General features: G+C 52.0%; 1 protein-coding gene across 5 annotated transcripts; it reads right to left on the reverse strand.

Annotated features, from left to right (window-relative positions):
* Positions 1–1,931: 1,931 nt before the first annotated feature.
* DNAJB5 (DnaJ heat shock protein family (Hsp40) member B5) lies at positions 1,932–17,753 on the reverse strand. Of its 5 annotated transcripts, XM_016188043.2 has the most exons (5): positions 17,602–17,697; positions 16,681–16,822; positions 13,992–14,236; positions 4,266–4,867; positions 1,932–3,306 (listed from the first exon to the last, which is right to left on the reverse strand). In XM_016188043.2, the coding sequence occupies exons 2-5, from the start codon at positions 16,746–16,748 to the stop codon at positions 3,073–3,075; spliced, it is 1,149 nt and encodes a 382-aa protein (XP_016043529.1). In that variant the 5' UTR covers positions 16,749–16,822; positions 17,602–17,697; the 3' UTR covers positions 1,932–3,072. The 5 variants fall into 5 exon arrangements, with proteins under 5 accessions (XP_016043529.1, XP_016043531.1, XP_007522895.1 ...); XM_016188045.2 differs by lacking the exon at positions 16,681–16,822 and having other exon boundaries at positions 17,602–17,753; XM_007522833.3 differs by lacking the exon at positions 17,602–17,697 and having other exon boundaries at positions 16,681–17,545.
* Between the last annotated feature and the right edge of the window lie 577 nt (positions 17,754–18,330).

The following is an 18,330-nucleotide window of genomic DNA, read 5'->3' on the forward strand; positions in this document are numbered from 1 at the left end:
CGAGCCCTGGGCTCACCACCTGCAGGGGAGTCGCTTCACAGGCAGTGAAGCAGGTCTGCAGGTGTTCACCTTTCTCTCCCCCTTTCTGTCTTCCCCTCTTCTCTCCATTTCTCTCTGTCCTATCCAACAACAATAACAATAACCACATCAATGATAAAAACAAACAAACAAACAACCAGGGCAACAAGGGAAAAAATAGCCTCCAGGAGCAGTGGATTCATGGTGCACGCACCTGAGCCCCCAGCAATAACCCTGGAGGCAAAAACAAACAAACAAACAAACAAAGGCATACAGATTCAAATAAAATAAAGTAGCCTCCTAGAGCAGTGAAGCCCCAGTGACAAAGAATAAACAATAAAAAATAAAGGCATAGAAATGGTCCTTGGACATGACCGAATGCTTAGCATTCCAAACCATATATTCTAGGTCTTCTAGTGCTTGTCTAGTACCTGGATCAAAAAGAGAGAGCTTCCCAGAGGTATTCAGGTAGTATTTCTGATTCTGGAGAATCATGGATTAAAGTCAGCACCAACTCAGGCCCAGGCAAATATACAGATGAATGTTCCTGCGACTCCAGGCCTCCTCTCTACCCAGGTCCAAGGGCAGAGACAAGTGTATCAAACAAGCAGCAGGCCCTGAGGGCTAGTGAGAGGCAGTTCAAAGACCAGGACATTCACAGAAAATGTCAGTTTGAGGATCAGCATCAGCATCACTGCCGTCCAGTCTCCTTCCCCAGCCAGGCCCCATCAGCACAGACCAAGGATGCCAGGTATCTTGAGTCATTCTCACCACTGCCCCAGGCTTTGTCTTTGAGGATATGTCTCTCTCAGTCAGAAAGTCTTCCTATAACCCATTCTGTGAGGGAAGTCTCTCTCAAAAGAAAATTCCAATCCAAGTAGAGAGAGAGAAAAAAAAAAATCCCATTCATTCTAGTACTAGCACATTCTTCAAAGAAGATGGTCTCTATGTCTCATCGATGAGATGACTTATTCTTTCCAAATACTGATAGATTTCTTTTAGAAGCTAGTGGTATCAGGGCCAGGAGCCAGCTCCCCCAGTGGAGCATACAATTTGCTATGCACAAGGGCCGACATTCAAGTTTCCAGCCACTAACAGGACGTCATCCACAAGGGCAGCTTCATGGTAGAGTAGTGCTGTGGCCTCTCTCCCTCCCTCTCTCTCTGAGAGTGAAAGATAAATTCACACAGACATGAAATCTACACAAAGCTTGTGCCCAAAACAGCCAGTGGTGCCTTCTGTCTTTGCTGTGTTTTGGGCATACAATTTTTTTTAAAAGTTTTTTATTATCTTTATTTATTGGATAGGGACAGTCAGAAATTGAGATGGAAGGGAGGGGGAGGTAGAGAGGGAAAGAGACAGAGAGACACCTGCAGCCTTGCTTCACCACTTGTGAAGCTTTCCCCCTGCAGGTGGGGACTGGGGGCTTGAACCTGGGTCCTTCCGCATTCTAACATGTGTGCTCAACCAGATGCGCCACCACCTGGCCCATACATTTTTTTTAATCAAGCCATTTTTCCCCATTTATGATTAGTAGCGGTTCATAAGATTGTAGATTACACAGTCTCATTCCACACTGCAGCACTGCCAAAGTTCTTAGGATTTATTTATTTATTTATTTATTTAAAACCAGCACACTGCTCTGATTTATGGTGGTGCTGGGGATTAAACCTGGGATCTCAGAGCCTCAGGCACTAGAGTCTGTTTATATAACCATTATGCTGTCTCCCCTACCTAGGACTGTGCTGGTATCCGGGTATAGAGAGAATCAGCTTCCACTTATACTGAGGGCCTACATGGGCTTCTCAGAAATGACCGGGGACTCAGAGGAAAGTTAGTCAATGTGCGTAGTCACCCTGCTCTCCACCCCTCCCCCAACTCCCACTCCAAGTTCACTGCTTCTGCTCGGAGGCTATATTTTTAAAATATTTTATTTTATTTTTTTCATAATACTGTCATTACAAAAAAATACAAAAAACTACTATAAAAACATTCAGGGGCTTGTCAAAGTGAGAATACCTAAAGACCCCACCCCAGGACCTGGTGGAAACAGTCTCCCCTTATCACCTCACTATTCCACCTTCATTTAACCATGGGGGTGGGGTGGAGTCACAGATATCAGAGGGTTGAACATTCCCCATGTGGCCTCCATGAAGGGTAAGAAGTAGCTTCATGTATCACAAAAGTGGGGTTGGGGAGGGGGGGTCTGGGGGTGGCTAGGCCCTGAGTTCAGAGATGTGGGGAGAAACCTGTTACCCTGAATCTCTTGGTGGGGAATAGCTGCCACCTGACCCCAAAGCCCTTTCTCTTCCTGATGAAGGCTGGGGGGGATGGACGTTGCCCTCCTCCTTCCACTTAGAGAACAACAGGGAGGAGAACTTCCAGCTCTACAGGGTGGAGGCCGGGCAGCTGTCAGGAGGCTGCTGGGGACCCCGTCACCTCCCTGTCCCAAATGAAAAGTGTCTTGTGCTCAGTGGCCCAGTTAGTGGACTTACGGACCTTCCTTTCCTAGCTCAACCCTGGCGGGAGGGACACAGACGGCTCCAGGTGAGTGCTTTGTGGGTAAGTGTGCGCTGACCTGGGACACTGTGGGCCTGGGGGTGGGGAGGAGCAGTGTCCGTTCCATCCTCCTCCACCTCCCCTGGCAGGGGGAAGCTGCAGGGAAGGGAGAGGAGAGGTACTAGCAAAGCTGAGGCGGGAAGGGAGACATGCTATTTACAGGCGAGGACAAGGAATCTCTATATCTTCAAGTAGCACTCAAGTCACTCTCCAGTCACTGGAGTGGGACGTGGATTCAAAGATAGTGACATGAAAATTGACCCCTGGCCTGGGCTAACTCTCCCCACCCCACCCCCCTTCCCCAAGACAGCCCAGTTCTGAAAGGGGCCAGGGGCAGGAACATTTTCCTGGAAAAAAAAAAAACAGTGACTTTTTTTTTCTTCTTCTCATTTTAGAAAAAGGTGCCAGCATCCAGTGGACAGCAAGCTGGGTGCACGCTGACTGGGCGAGTGTGGGGGTATTGCTGTGGCAGACTCTGGGCTGGCTGGGCAGAGCCTAGGAACAGGGTAGGTGTTGCTTTAGGATCTGTCGCGTCTGCGGTGTTAATCTGTCTGGGAAGCGAACTTTGAACTCAACAATGAGGTCTCCCCGCTGGGTGGGCACCTTGGGGAAGGGAAGTCCCTCCCCACGAAGTCTCTTCACAGTGCCCGGCTTGATGACATCATTGCAGGGCAGAGGGATGACCCGGCCGTCGATGGTGGGAATGTTCACGGTGCAGCCGCACAGCGCCTGGGCAAGAGAAGTCAGAGAGTGAGGAGAAGGTGGAGCAGGGAGAAAGCCCTGTAATGGAGGCAGTGTGGCCCTTGGAGCTGGGTGGTGGTGCACCTGCTAGAGCACACATGCACAAGGACCCTGGTTCAAGCCCCCAGTCTCCAGCTGCAGGGGCAAACTTCATAAGTGAAGTAGTGCTGCAGACCTCTCTCCCTCTCTCTCTCTTTGCTTCCAGTCGATGAGGCTTGGCGCTGGCACAAATCCACTACTTCTAGTGGCATCCCCTCCCCCTTTTTTCACTTGCTAGGACAGAGAGAAACTGAGCGGGGTGGGGGAGATAGAGAGAGGGAGAGAAAGATAGAAACCTACAGACCTGCTTCACTGCTTGAGAAACATCCCCATCTTGCAGGTAGTACTCTGTGTGCTTAACCCGGTGTGCCACCACCCGGACCCAGTGTTACCAGAGCACTGCTCAGCTTTGGCTTATTGTCATGTGGGAGATTGAACCTGGGACCTTGGAGTCTCAGGTAGGAAAGCCTCTTTTCTTTTTTTTCGGTTAATTTTTTGAATATTTATTTATTTTCCACTGTTACCCTTGTTGTTTAACATTGTTGTGGTTACTATTGTTGTTGTTATTGTTGTCGGATAGGACAGAGAGAAATGGAGGGAGGAGGGGAAGACAGAGGGGGAGAGAAAGACAGACACCTGCAGACGGGCTTCACCACCTGTGAAGCGCCTCTCCTGCAGGTGGGGAGCCGGGGGCTTGAACCGGGCTCCTTAAGCTGGTCCTTGCGCTTTGCGCCACGTGCGCTTAACCCGCTGCGCCACCGCCCGACTCCCAGGAAAGTCTCTTTTCATAACCTTTATGCTATCTCCTCCCACTCTCTCTCTCTCTCTATCTCCCCCACCCCCTCTCGATTTCTCGGTCTCTATCAATTAAAAACCAAACAGCACACACCCGGCCTGAGCCCTCCTACCTCCTTGAGGCTGATGAGGGCGCTGTAGAGCACATTGGTGCCATCCCTGCGGAAGTGGGCGTGGGGCTTGTCCTTGAGGACGAAGACGATGTCCGCCGGGATGTTGTCAGGGGTGGCGTCGCCCTCCTTGGGGAAGGTGATCTTGGTGCCTTCCTTCCAGCCGCGCTTGATGACGATGTGCAGGATCTTGTCCTCGGTGCGCACAGTTCGCCCGTCGGGGTTGAGGCGCCGCCTGGTGATCTTCATGCGCTTGGTGGAGCCGTGGTAGATCTCCTCCAGCGACACCCGCAGCTCGTGCACCACGGGCGGGTCCTGCACCTTGCGCCGCGGGTACAGCGGCTCCGGGGCGCGCCGGGGGCCCCGGCTCAGCCCGTTGAAGCCAAAGCGACCGAAGGCACCAAAGGGGTCCTCGTCCTCATCCACATCCATGTCATCTGGGTCAAAGCCGCTGAAGGGACGCGTGGAGCGGCTGCTGGCAAAGAAGATGTCGAAGGGGTTGGAGCCGCCAAAGAACGAAGCAAAGGTGGCGTGGGGGTCGCCGTGGAAGGTGTAGTGAAAGGAGCCACTGGAGCCGCCCGAGGAGCCGCCGCCGGTCTTCAGGCCTGTGGGGAGAAGTGGAGGAGGGCACTGGGGCTGGTCCAAGCCCCACCTGTCTTCTCCCATCATTTGGGGAAAGAAGCAATCTTTCCTTCCCACAGAGAGGCTGGGCCTAATAGAGTAAGACAAGTCTCTGGCGATACTCATTTCTGCTCCCCGCACCCCCAAGTTAATTTTAAAAAGACTTAATTTTGGATACAGAAAGAAATGGAAGGGGCGGGGGGAGACAGGGGAGAGAGAGAGAGAGAGAGAAAGAGACCTGCAGACCAGGAGAACAAGTAGGGGACCTCAGGCACAGAAGCTTTCCAGGGTCAGCCATTTGCCTAATTCCTACACTCCCCCAAGAATTAATTTTTTCAATTTTATAAAAGAAAAACATTCTCCACCAGAAAGCATTTCTATTTTTTCTTTGAATTTTTTTTTATTATTTTAATTTATTGGATTGAGACAGCAACCAAGAGGATAGGGGGAGATAGAGAGGGAGAGAGACAGAGAGACACCTGCAGCCCTGCTTCACCACTTGAAAAGCTTTCCCCCTGCAGGTGTGTTGGGTATTTCCCGACAAGGTGGGGACTGGGGACTCAAACCTGGGTCCTGGTGCACTGTAACATGTGTAACCAGTGTACCACCACCTGGCCCAAAACACACACACACACACACACACACACACACACATTTCTTTTTCTTTATTTTTTATTATCTTTATTTATTTATTGGGTAGAGACAGTCAGAAATCAAGAGGAAGGGGGAGACAGAGAGGGAGAGAGACAGAGAGACACCTGCAGCCCTGCTTCACCACTCACAAAGCTTTCCCCCTGCAGGTGGGGATGGGGGGGGGCTCAAACCTGTGTCCTTGTGCATTGCAACATGTGTGTTCAACCAGGTGTGCCACCACCCAGCCCCCTTTTTCTTTTTTTTGATCAGAGCACTGCTTAGCTCTGGCTTATGGTGATGCAGGGGATTGAACCTGGGACTTCGGAGCCTCAGACATGAGTCTTTTTTTTTTTTTTTCATTTTTTAAAACTTGTGATTAATAGTGGGTTACAATATTTTAAAGCATTTCTATTTTTAAGCCTACTGGCGGTAGCTGAACAGAAATTGATATAAACATTTCCAATACATAAACTTTGATAAAATAAACAACTGTGAAAATACTTCATTGATGCATGAATAAGATGTTACTAACATGTTCATTAATATGTTCTATTTTTTGGGGGGAGTTAAATGTACATTTTTAAAGATTTTATTTATTTATTAATGATAAATATAGGAGGAGAGAGAGAGAGAAATAACCAGATATCACTCTGGTACACATGCTGCTGGGGAATGAACTTGGAACATCATGCTTGAGAGGTCCATGCACCATCTCCCAGACCATGGGTGTGTGTGTGTGTGTGTGTGTGTGTGTGTGTGTGTGTGTGTTTAAATAGAAGGCATTCTATTCTTTTTAAAATGTTGTTTTGTTTATATTGTTTACCAGAGCACTTTCCAGCTCTGGCTTATGGTGGTACTAGGGACTGAACCTGGGACTTTGGAGCCTCAGGCATGAGAGACTCTTTGAGTAACCATTATGCTATCTACCCTGTCCTTCCCTTTATTATTATTATTTTATTGAGGAAATAATGGCTTATAGGACAGTTATACACACATGGGCACAACCTCTCATGTCCCTGTAGTAGGTGTCTGCACACCACTCTGTGTCCTTTACTTTGCTGCAACTAAATTCTACTTTATTTATATGATTAAGGAGACGGTACATCTTAGGGCCTGGGCACTGGCTCAGCAACAGAGCTCCCACATCACATAGTGAGGCTCCAGGTTTGATTCTCAGCACCACACGGGGACAAGAAGAAGAGAGCGCTTTATGGATGGTGAACTGCTGCTCTGCTCGCTTTCTCATTCTAAAAATAGGATTGGGCCCAGGAGTTGGCTCTGTGGTAATATGCATGCACAAGACTGTGGGTTCAGGGAGTCGGGCTGTAGCGCAGCGGGTTAAGCGCAGGTGGCGCAAAGCACAAGGACCGGCATAAGGATCCCGGTTCGAACCCCTGGCTCCCCACCTGCAGGGGAGTCGCTTCACAGGCGGTGAAGCAGGTCTGCAGGTGTCTGTCTTTCTCTCCTCCTCTCTGTCTTCCCCTCCTCTCTCCATTTCTCTCTGTCCTATCCAACAATGACAACAACAATAATAACTACAACAATAAAACAACAAGGGAAACAAAAGAGAATAAATAAATAAAATAAATATTTAAAAAAAAAAAAGACTGTGGGTTCAATCTCCAGCAATGGATAAAAAGAAGTAAAGCACATCTTGAAGGTCAGAGAGGCTGTGTTCCCCAGTAGGTGGAAAAGCAAAGACTAGAAGACTTGGAAGATGTGACTTCCAGTCCTGTAATCTCCTCTACATATCCGTGATTCAAAGCTGCCTCACACAGTCCTGAGTGGCTGGCCTGGGATCACACACGTCATACTTGTGGGGCTGAGCAGACCCGGGTTCGAGCCCCCAGTCCCCACCTGCAGGGGGAAAGCTTCACAAGTGGTGAAGCAGGGCTGCAGGTGTCTCTGTCTCTCTTCCTCTCTATCCCTCCCTTCCCTCTCGATTTCTGGCTGTCTCTATCCAATCAATAAATAAAGATAATAAAAAAAGTAAGCAAGTGGTCCGGGAGGTGGCACAGTGACTAAGGCACTAGACTTTCAAGCATGAGGTCCCGAGTTCGATCCCCGGCAGCGCATGTACCAGAGTGATGGCTGGTTCTTTCTCTCCTCCTATCTTTCTCATGAATGAATAAATAAATAATTTTAAAAAAAGCAAGCAAATGAAATAGGAAGATAAAAGGAGAAAGATGTATCTTGTGGCTGGGGAAATATTTCAATCAGTAGAACCTTGCATGCCTGAGGCTCTTGGTTCAGTGCCAGTGCCAGGGTGCTGGTGCTCTGGCTCCTCTTGTGTGAAACTCCCTACCTTACATACGACCAATAAAAGAAGTTTGACCATGGTGGTTCTCTTTGGGAGGTGAGAGGCTGGGGATACAGGTCTTTGGTGATGGCTGTAGTGTGGAACTATACGCTGTCACTTACAATCTTGTAACATACTGTTAATAACAAATACGAAAATAAAATAAGTCCTAAAACTAGGTTGCAGGGGGCCAGGCAGCAGCGCTGTGGGTTAAGCATACATAGAGTAAAACACAAGGATCCCGGTTCGAGCCCCCGGCTCCCCACCTGCAGGGGAGTCAATTCACAGGCGGTGAAGCAGGTCTGCAGGTGTCTGTCTTTCTCTCTCTCTCTCTGTCTTCCCCTCCTCTCTCCATTTTTCTCTGTCCTGTCCAACAATGATGACATCAATAACAATAATAATAACTATAACAACAATAAAAACAAGGGCAACAAAAGGAAAAATAAATAAATAAATATTTTTAAAAACTATGTTGCAGCCAGGAAGGCAGCCAGTGTTAAGAGTTCTGGACTCACAAGCATGAGGTCTTTCTGAGTTTGATCTCTGGCACTGAATATACCAGAGTACTGTTCTGGCCCCTCTCTTTTTTTTCCTCTTTCTTAAAATAGGTATTTATTTATTTATGGATAGAGACAGAGAGATATGGAGGAGGAGGGGGAAGAAAGAGAGGCAGAGTGAAAGATAAATACTGGCAGCCCTGCTTCACCATTTGTGAAACTTTTTTTTTTTGCCTCCAGGGTTATCACTGGGGCTTAGTGCTGGCACTACACATTCACTGCTCCTGGAGGCCTTTTTTTTTTTATTATTGGATAGGACAGAGAGAAATTGAGAGTGGGAAGGGGAGATAGAGAGGAGGAGAGACAGAGAGGCACCTGAAGAGCTGCTTTACCACTTGAGAAGCAACAATCCCCCACCCCTTGCAGGCGGGGAGCCGGGCACTGCGCACAGAATCCCTGTGCAGGTCTGCGCTTTGTACTATGTGCGCTTGACCTGGTGTGCAACCACCTGGCCTCCTTTCCTTTCTCCTCCTCTCCTCTCCTCTCCTCTCCTCTCCTCTCCTCTCCTCTCCTCTCCTCTCCTCTCCTCTCCTCTCCTCTCCTCTCCTCTCCTCTCCTCTCCTCTCCCCTCCCCTCCCCTCCCCTCCCCTCCCCTCCCCTCCCCTCCCCTCCCCTCCCCTCCCCTCCTCCCCTCCCCTCCCCTCCCCTCCCCTCTCCTCTCCTTTCCTTTTCTTCTTTCTTTACCCAGAGCACTGTTTATCTCTGGCTTATGGTGGTGCAGAGGACTGACCTTGGGACTTAGGAGCCTCAGGCAAGAGAGTCTCTTTGCATAATAATTATGCTATCTACCCCTACTCTCCTCCCCTCCCCCTCTTCTCTTATTCTTTTTTTTTTCTTTAAATTTTATTTATTTATTGGGGAGTCGGGCTGTAGCACAGTGGGTTAGGCGCAGGTGGCGCAAAACACAAGGACCGGCATAAGGATCCCGGTTCGAGCCCCCGGCTCCCCACCTGCAGGGGAGTCGCTTCACAGGCGGTGAAGCAGGTCTGCAGGTGTCTATCTTTCTCTCCTCCTCTCTGTCTTCCCCTCCTCTCTCCATTTCTCTCTGTCCTATCCAACAACGACAACAACAATAATAACTACAACAATAAAACAACAAGGGCAACAAAAAGGAATAAATAAATAAAATAAATATTTAAAAAAATATTTATTTTCCCTTTTGTTGCCCTTGTTGTCTTTTTATTGTTGTAGTTATTATTGCTGTTGTTATTGATGTTGTTGTTGGATAGGACAGAGAGAAATGGAGAGAGCTGGGGAAGACAAGGGGAGAGAAAGACAGACACCTGCAGACCTGCTTCACCGCCTGTGAAGCGACTCCCCTGCAGGTGGGAAGCTGGGGTTCAAACCGGGATCCTTAAGCCAGTCCTTGCGCTTTGTGCCATGTGTGCTTAACCTGCTGCGCTACTGCCCGACTCCCTCCTCTATTCTTTTAGATAGAGTTAGATGAAGAGGAAGAGGGGGAAAGAGAAAGAGAGAGAGATCATGGCATCAAAATTTCCTCAAAATTATAGAAGCCAGAACTCCCACCGTCTGCACCCCCAAAAGAATGCTGGTCCATACTCCCAGAGGGGGAGCAATGTCAGGGGAAGATGACCAGAGAGCTCTGCACTCCAATTCCATCAAGACCCCAAGACCCAGAGAGATAAGAGGAAAAACAGAAGTAGCAACAGGTGTAGTTGTGACTTAGAAAGGAAGGGAAGGCAGGACCACAGGAAAAAAATGGACAAATGTGGGGGCTGGGTGGTGGCACACCTGGTTGAGTGCACATGTTGCAATGCACAAGGACCCGCGTTCAAGCCCCCGCTTTCCAACTGCAGGGTAAAAGCACTGCAGGTGTCTGTCTGTCTGTCTGTCTGTCTCTCTCTCTCTCCCTCACTATCACCCCCTTCCCTCTCAATTTCTGGCTATCTCTATCCAATAAATAAATAAAGATAATAAAAATTTTAAGATGGACAAATATATAAAAATATGGACAGTTGGGGGCCAGGTGGTGGCACACCTGGTTAAGTGCACACATTAAGAGTACACAAGCATCCAGGTTCAAATCCCTGGTTTCCACCTGCAGGGAGAAAGCTTCATGAGTGGTGAAGTAGCGCTGCAGGTGTCTCTCTCTTTCCCTCTCTACCTCTCCCTCCCTCCTCAATATCTGTCTCTATCCAATAATAAACAAATAAAATTAAAACAGAAAAATACAGATAGTTGTAGAAATAACAGTCAACCCCTATCTGTGACCTTGGGAGAACTACTGCAGTTTCAGTGGAGGGAATGGGGACACACAACTCTGGTGGTGTGGAATTATACCCCTGTGGTCTCATAATTTTGTAAATCAATATTAAATCACTAATAATATATATATGTCTTCAGTGTGCTGGGGGCCAGGTTTAAGCCTGGGTTGTGAATAGCAAAGCCATATACTTTCCAAGTGAGCGATTTTGCCAGTCCTTTCCCTCTCTTTCAGTCAACTCCTATCTGGCGTAATAAATACAAATAAGTCTTAAGACGGGGGAGATAGCATAGTGGTCATGCAAAACAATTTTATGCCTGATGCTCTGAGGTCCTGAGTTCAACCCCAAGCACCATCAGAAGCCAGAGATGAGCCATATGCTAGTCAAACAACTAAATGAATCTTAGAAAAGCAAGTTTTACATGGCTTCCAAAATTTTGTCAGACCTACAATGTAAGAGGGCCATCCTAGAGGTCTGATGACAGGGCTGGTGAGTGACCCGTGCCACGTAAGGAGTCTGGTCTAAGAGGAAACCCACTTTACTCCACTCCAACACTGTTTCTTTCCCTGTCTCTTGCCCAAATGGGAAATCAGAAGGGCCCCCCAATTCAGGATGGCTCCTTATCTGGGAGATGAGCTATTTCTCTAGGACATGTGTTCAGATGCCATGTCCCCATCCTCCAACTTGTAGGGCCTTGAAGCTCTGAACAGCATCCTCACACACTGGGCAGAAGGCTGTGGTGGGGAGGGAGCTCTCTGCATCACACAGCAGCAAGCCCTCATCCTGCCCCAATGGCAGAGCTGCTGTGACACACGAAGGAGGTGGCACATTACGGGTGGTGACCCCAGCTGCTGTCTTTGCTGTTAGGTCCTAAGGGGCTTGGATTTCTGAAGGCAGCCCTTTTGAGGGATGGGAGCGAAGCGATGGAGGCTAGAGGGAGTAGGAGAGGGAGGGTTGAAGAAAGGGGTTAACCCAGAGAAATGGTTTAGGATATACAGACTTAACTGGGCCAGGCGGTGGAACCCCTGGTAAAGCCCACACATGACAATGTACAAGGACTGGGGTTCAAGTCCTTGGTCCCCACTTGTGGGGGAGAGCTTCATGAGCAGTTAATCAGCGCTGCAGATCTCTCTCTCTCTCTCCTTATCTCTCCCTTCCCTCTCAATTTCTTCTTGCCTCTGTCCAAAATAAATAAATGTGTAAAGGGGGCCGCACCTGGTTCAGTATACATGTTACAATGCACAAGGACCCAGGTTCAAGCCCCCAGTCCCTACCTGCAGGGGAAAAGCTTCACAAGTGAAGCAGTGTTGCAGGTGTCTGTCTCACTCCCTCTCTGTCTCCCCCTTCCTTCTTGATTTCTGGCTGTCTCTACCCAATAAACAAATAAAGATTTTAAAAAAATAAATGAGTAAATGAATAAAAAAATTTTATCTGGGGAAAAAAAAAAGATATGTAGACTTAGGAGTGGGACCCAAGCCAAGGATAGGAATTCTCTTTGAAGTTTTTTTTTTATCGCGTTTCAACTGCCTGTGGAAGCCTGAACCTAAATGAACCTTTTATTTCCTAGGACCGTAAGGCAGATTTAATATTCCTTAGAGAGGCCAAGAGGCAAATAGTTCAGAGACTTGTGGCAGCTGCCTCTTCACTCCTCCCTTAAGGCCCAGGGGGCTGTTCCTTCCTTCTATCAGGGGTCTAATTATTAGGTGAGTTCCAGAAACTTGGCAGAGCTTGGTGAGAGAGGGAGTTGGACTGGTGACAGAAGGAGTGGGTGATTTCTTGGTAAGGGTTCTGGCCCTCCCACTGCCACCCCTTTCTCATGCTGGGAACAACTTGTCCCCAGCCAGGACTGCACACAGAATATGTGCACAGCTGTTCTGGCCGGGTGGACCCAGGTCTAAGCCACATTTCCAAGGCTGCTTCTCCCTCCTTCCTTCCCTCCCTGAGCCCTGAAGGCTTCCTTAGGGCTGTTCTGCCCCATGGGATCCCTCCTGGGCTGTAGGCCTGCATGAAGCCCCCACATCTGTGCCCAGGAGCCAAGCTCTGCCCTTCACAGTGGAGACCAGGCAAAGCTTCCAGCTCCAACTTCTTTCTAAACCAAGGTGAGGCCCAGTGAAGGAATGAGAACCAGGCCTAGACAGGTCACATGGTGGTATGGTGTCTGCATTGTTTCCCTCTCCGCCACCCCTGCCTCACCCATACCTCCATCGTACAGAGAAAAATATCTTAGCTGAGAGCATACTGGGGATTCCAGTAGAAGAAGCCTGGTGAATCTGGGAGTAGGCAAGTCCAGTAGGTGGTGGTGGTGGTGGTGGTGGTGTATGTCGGGGGTAGGAGTAACTATTAGAAAGGAGAGTAAGAGGTGGGAGGGGTAGGGCTGGGTATAGGGCAGAGGGCAGGGCTACGGAGCGCAGAGCCAGGATGAGAGGAGGAAAAGAACATTCTTTGAACACCTGCTGGGCCTCAGGTACAGTCCAGAACACTAGCCCATCTGATTTTGAGGCAAGAGGTGTGAGCCCGAGGAGAGAGTGTGGAGGAAAGGTGGGTGCTGTTGGGAGGAAGGACAGTTCCTCCCGAGGAGGAGAGTCCTCAGCTGTGACAACGTCTCTTAATATAGCCTGACAGGTGCTGGTGGCTGGCGGGTGGCAGGCGGCCCTGAGGGGCAGGCCCAGAATTAGCAGCTACATCATGCCCGTGGGATGTGTGGGGAGGGGCCACCCTCTCACAGGCTTTATTTGGGCCTTTCCTGCCACCCTGCGCGTGGCCACCAGCTACCCCCAGGGAGGGGTTCAGACGCCAACAGCACTTTTTTTTCCATTCTTGGATCCCTGCCACTTCCTCTGGGAGGCAAAGTCCCATCTCTGTTCGGCTGTGCTGGCTCAGAGTGGGTGGGAAGGGGACAGGGAGGGAAAAAACAAACAAACAAAAACAAAACAAAAAACAACTCCATTGCTCAGGGCTCCAGTAGTTAATTCCCAGGCTTCTTAAAGGACAAACTTTGAAGCTGATGATTGTAAATGCTGTGTCCTCAGAATCACACACTCTTTTCTTAACGTTCCCCAGCAGCCAATGAAGCAGCAGGAACGTCAGGCAGGACTAATAAGGCTGGGAGGGGAAGGGCAGGCGGGGAAAGGCTTCTAGCTCTAACTCTGGTCCTCTCTTAAGGCCTGAACCTGAGGAGGGAGCAGGGCAGAGACAGGCAGGAGGGATTATGGTAAGCAGACACTGGGTAGCTAGTGGGCAATCTCTTCTTTCCTCTGGATGTCAGTGCTGGGAACGCTTGCCACCATCCCCAGACCCTCTCCTCAGCCTCCAATTCCCTGCTGTGAGAACTGGGTCACCAAGGACCCCAGACAAGGCCAGAGCCCAGTGTGGGGCTGGGGCACTGCCCCCTTACCTTCCTCCCCATATTGGTCATACAGGCCACGTTTCTTAGGGTCACTCAGCACATCATAGGCTTCTGCAATCTCCTTGAACTTCTCCTCGGCACTGGGTTCTTTGTTCTTGTCTGGGTGGTATTTCAAGGCCATCTTCCGATAGGCTTTCTTGATCTCATCCTCATTGGCCCCTGACGGGATCCCAAGAATCTTGTAGTAATCCTTTCCCATTACAGCCACAGGCCCGGCACTGGTCTCCTTGTTTCTGAAAGAAACCCAGGACCAGTCTTTGAAGCCCCTGTTTCCACCTTTCCCAGCCCCTGCTCCCCAGGCTCCTGCAGTCCCTAAGTGACTCACTGTGTGACTTTCAGCAGGTCATGCCTGTGCTGTGGGCCTCAGCCTCCCCATCAGTAAAGTGAAAGGTTGGGACTAGATGATCTCTTCCAGCTTCTGACATGCTAGGATTCTGTGATTCTTTCCTTGGCTTCTGAGCTTGTCCCAGCAGGAAGCCTGGGGCTGTGGCCCAGTTCCTGGGGGGAGGCTATGGCCCGGGTCCTTGGGCCAGACTGAGGACCCCCTGAGAGGCCCTGCTGAGAGAGGTGGCACCATGGACTGACTGACCCGCATGCAGAAGCTGGTGAAGATCACTGGGTGAGGTCACCTGAGCGCCGTGGTCTCCTACGCCATGCCTTAGGCATGGTGCCCAGGCGGAGGGCAGCTGGGGTGGTAGCCTGGGGCTGGAAACAGGCCTAGGTCTTCTGCCAGCTGTCCAGGCCAGCCGGGCTGAGTCAGGCTGTGGGTGCCTGGAATCCTCTCTATCACTGGAGACCACCCCCTCCCTACCCCGCCTCTGTGCCCCCACCCCCTAGACTAAGCCTCACGTGTGACTCAGATCAGAGGGTGACTCACAGCCTCTAGAAGGTGCTGTTTCTAACTCCCTCATTGGGGAGGGGGGGGTTTGTCCCTTCCCCCAACCAGGACAATGGCTCCGTTTACTGTTTCCCAATGTCTACACATAGCACCATGTGTTAAGACAGTCTGCCCTGTGAGTGAACCAGAACGTCCTGTAGGTGGTGTCGGGGAGAAGGCGAGAGGAGGACCTTTTCAGACCTGATGTGTGAGGAGACTTCCTTAATTCCTTCCCTCTACCCCTCCCCCACCTGCTATCTCATTTAGGACCTGGCCTCTGGGGCCAGGCCCACATGCCTCTGATGCCCCCTTTAACCTGGCCACAGGGGGCATTAGTTACGTGAGGGAGGAACACAGGACTTTGACTCTCCACCTTGAACCTCCCCCCAGCTATCTCTCTGTGGCGGCTCCGACGGGGATGACAGGGAGGGGATATTCCTTTACCTACAGCTCTCTGGGGAATGGTCAGCAGCCGGCCCTTCAGCCCTCCTGAGACTTGGCCACCCCCTGCCAAAAGCTAGGAGAACCAGAGTCTTTCTAGCAATGCCCTGGGCTGGCAGCCACGGCTGAGGCCTGCTCTTCCGCTTCTGATGGCTCTAGCCAGGTGGACAGGTCTCCTGGCAGCAGGCCAGTGGTGGGTCAAGGGAGGCCTGGAGGCACTAGGTGGGTAGGACACCAGGCACTTGCCCCCAGAGTGCCTGCTGCAGGTGGCTGGGTTGACTCACAGCTCTGGGAGTCACCTCATGCTCATGCTCCCTAAAGGCAGGTACTCCCCCTTCTCCCCCTACCAGCATGTCACGCCAGGTGGAGGAGGCTGGGGCTGGAGGAGGCAGAGAAGAAAGAGCATCTGGGGGTGGGCAGCCATTTTCGGAAGCAGCAGTAAAAGCCGTCTGAGAGGGGGCTGGGGTGGTCTGCCATTTCTGCCCTAGCCTATACCTTCTCTCCCCCATCCCCAACCCTCCCAGGGGCTGGGGAGGAAGCTCAGCATGCCAGGAGGGTGACCCAGAGAGCTCCCACAGCTTCTGGGCACAGGGCAGGTGGTGCCGCTCAGCAGTGCTGCCTGCGTCCTCCTTTTGCTGTCCCTGCGTTACCTCTTCATCCAGCCAGCTCTCTCCCGGCACCCACCTGCTGACTGCTCTAGACCTGTAATTCTTTAGTCTCCACATGCACAGGGCCTGCTCGCTCCAAAATTGCCTTCCACCTCCTCCTTTCCTCCCTCCTTCCCTCCCTCCCCTTCCCCACAAGCCACGTGGTAGGATGACAAAGGAGTCCCATAGCATGGCACTGCCTTTGATGGAGAAGAATGAATAGGATGCCGATGCAGCGGCAGGAATAAAACATGGGAGACACGGCAAGGGTGACTGACGGTTGAAGTAGAGGGAGGGGAAACAGTTGACACAGAAAAAGCAAGACCTGGTGGTGGAGGTGAAGATGATGATGGTTGTGGTGGGGTGGTGAAGAGGGATAAGAGCCAAGAGAGCAGAAATGACTGAGATGTGTGGAAAATAGGCCACCAGTAAGTTGGAAGAGATAACTGAGCTCAAATCCCGGAGAGCTTTATTCGTGGACAATGGAGACCCAACAGATGAGCCCTCGCAGATGAATGATGAGGGAGGGGTGTGCCATTCATTCAAATGCAAGAGAGTGGGTGGGTAGGGGGCTCTTGGATGCAGAGGGGATGGGATGGTATGGGCAAGGAGAGAGAGGTCATGGGAGGCAATGAATGAGTGGGAGGGTGTGTGTGATGGGGGAACTGGACTTGGTACAGGTATGATGAGCGCCCTTCTCCGAGGGACTTACCGAAACTTTACAAACCCATTCAGCGTCCACGCTCGAAGTTTTAGGGGCTCCAGCTGAATTTTAAACATCAAGCTGGCTAAGAAGTCTTCTCCCCAGAAGTGTGGGAAGCTCCGGGAAGCTCCTCGGGCCTGCAGTGTGGGTGCTGCTGGGGATGGGCAGGAGAGCGCTGTGCGCTTAAACATGCCCAGCCCGGCCCCTCACCTCGGATCGCTCCACGGGAGCCCGCAGGGAGAGCTGCCGCTCTGGAAGCCGCCACCTCGTGGGGGTTGTCGGAGGCCCCGGCCCTTGCAAGGCCTGTCGGGTGCGGCGGGAGCTGGACCTGGTCCCCCAGGTGTGGAGCCTTCAGGGCTCGAGTCCAGCGGCCACCTGCGCTCAGGTGCAGCGGCGTCTGAGTGTGTGGCTGTGCGAGGCTGGCAGTGCGAGCAGCGGGGTGGCGCGTGTGCAGGTGTGACTGTCTGGGCGGGCCCGAGAGGCTGTCCTCGCCAACCCCCCGCCCCCCCAAGAGAAGACCCGACCCCAATCCCCAAGAACCTGCTCAATGAAGTCACGGTCGGGAGTCTCCGCCCTCGCGGATGGGCGGGGCGGAGCCGGGACAAAAGGCGCGGGGCGCGGGGCGCGGGGCGCGGGAGGGGGCTGATGTCACCCGCGCTGGCGGGCTGGGGCAGTTCCGAAACGCCTCCGCCCCGCGGAGCCCACTCGTACCCCACTCGGACCCGGCCCTGCCCGCCTCCATCCCGGGCTCACACGCCGGCTGCCCTCGGCGACAGGCTCGCAGACCCCCGAGTCCCCCCGCGTCCCCAAAGCCTATGCGCCCCGCGTCCCTGCCCCTCCCTCCCCGCCTTGCCAGGACCCCCCGCCTGGGACGACGCCCCCGCCGCCCTCTGCTCCCAGGACCCCCGAGTCCTGGCTGGGCGCCCTCACCGGTGAGGAGCTGCGGGCGCCGCCGCGGTCGGTCCGAGAGCCACTGTCCCCTCCCACGGCTCCCGCTCCGCCGCCTCCACTCGGGACAGGAGTCGCCTGCCCGCCGGCCGCAGACAGCGGGCCCGGGAACCCGCCCCCACGGCCCCGCCTCCGGCGCCGCCCATTGCGCCGCCGGCCCGTCACTCAGACTAACGTCTGCTGTCATTGGTCAGTTTTCAACGAGGAGCTCGGAGAGCCACGCCCCCTTTCCCGCCCCTGTCACCCGGCCACACGCGCACACATTCCGGGCAGTGATTAGTGTGGATCTGATTGGTGCGCGCCGACATCCATCAACCACACCTCTCCGCCACCTCGTCGCGTCGTTGGTGGGAGCAACAGAGGGCGGCCCCTCCACGCGCCCTTTGATTTTATTGGCTGGTCTGTGGGGCTCCGACCCGAGCCTCTGGGGCAATTATATTAGTCCAATCCTGGGCTGGAGAAGGTGGGACCTACTGGCCACGGCTCGAATCCCCGGAGAACCTTCTAGAACCTGTGCAACGTCAAAGGCAGCCTTAAAGGAAAACTGCACCCACCAATCAGTTGGCTGTGACTCTGGACATTCTTTCTTCATATAGAAGGATAGGGGAGAGCAGAGTGCACGCTGGGAGGTGTAGTCCAGGGGCCTCGGTCAGAAGGTCACCCCATTCTTACTTGTCAGCACATGGGACCTCCACCCGATTTAGCTTTACC

The sequence above is a fragment of the Erinaceus europaeus genome, chromosome 10 (assembly GCF_950295315.1).
Source record: "Erinaceus europaeus chromosome 10, mEriEur2.1, whole genome shotgun sequence".
Classification (NCBI taxonomy): domain Eukaryota; kingdom Metazoa; phylum Chordata; class Mammalia; order Eulipotyphla; family Erinaceidae; genus Erinaceus; species Erinaceus europaeus.

Excerpts from the sequence above, each read along its gene's own strand:
- DNAJB5 (XM_007522833.3), bottom strand. The coding sequence starts at position 16,862 with ATGTTTAAGCGCACAGCGCTCTCCTGCCCATCCCCAGCAGCACCCACA. Across the intron at positions 14,237-16,680 it reads AATGGGTTTGTAAAGTTTCG|AAACAAGGAGACCAGTGCCG; the intron begins GTAAGTCCCTCG and ends GGTTTCTTTCAG. Across the intron at positions 4,868-13,991 it reads TGACCAATATGGGGAGGAAG|GCCTGAAGACCGGCGGCGGC; the intron begins GTAAGGGGGCAG and ends TTCTCCCCACAG.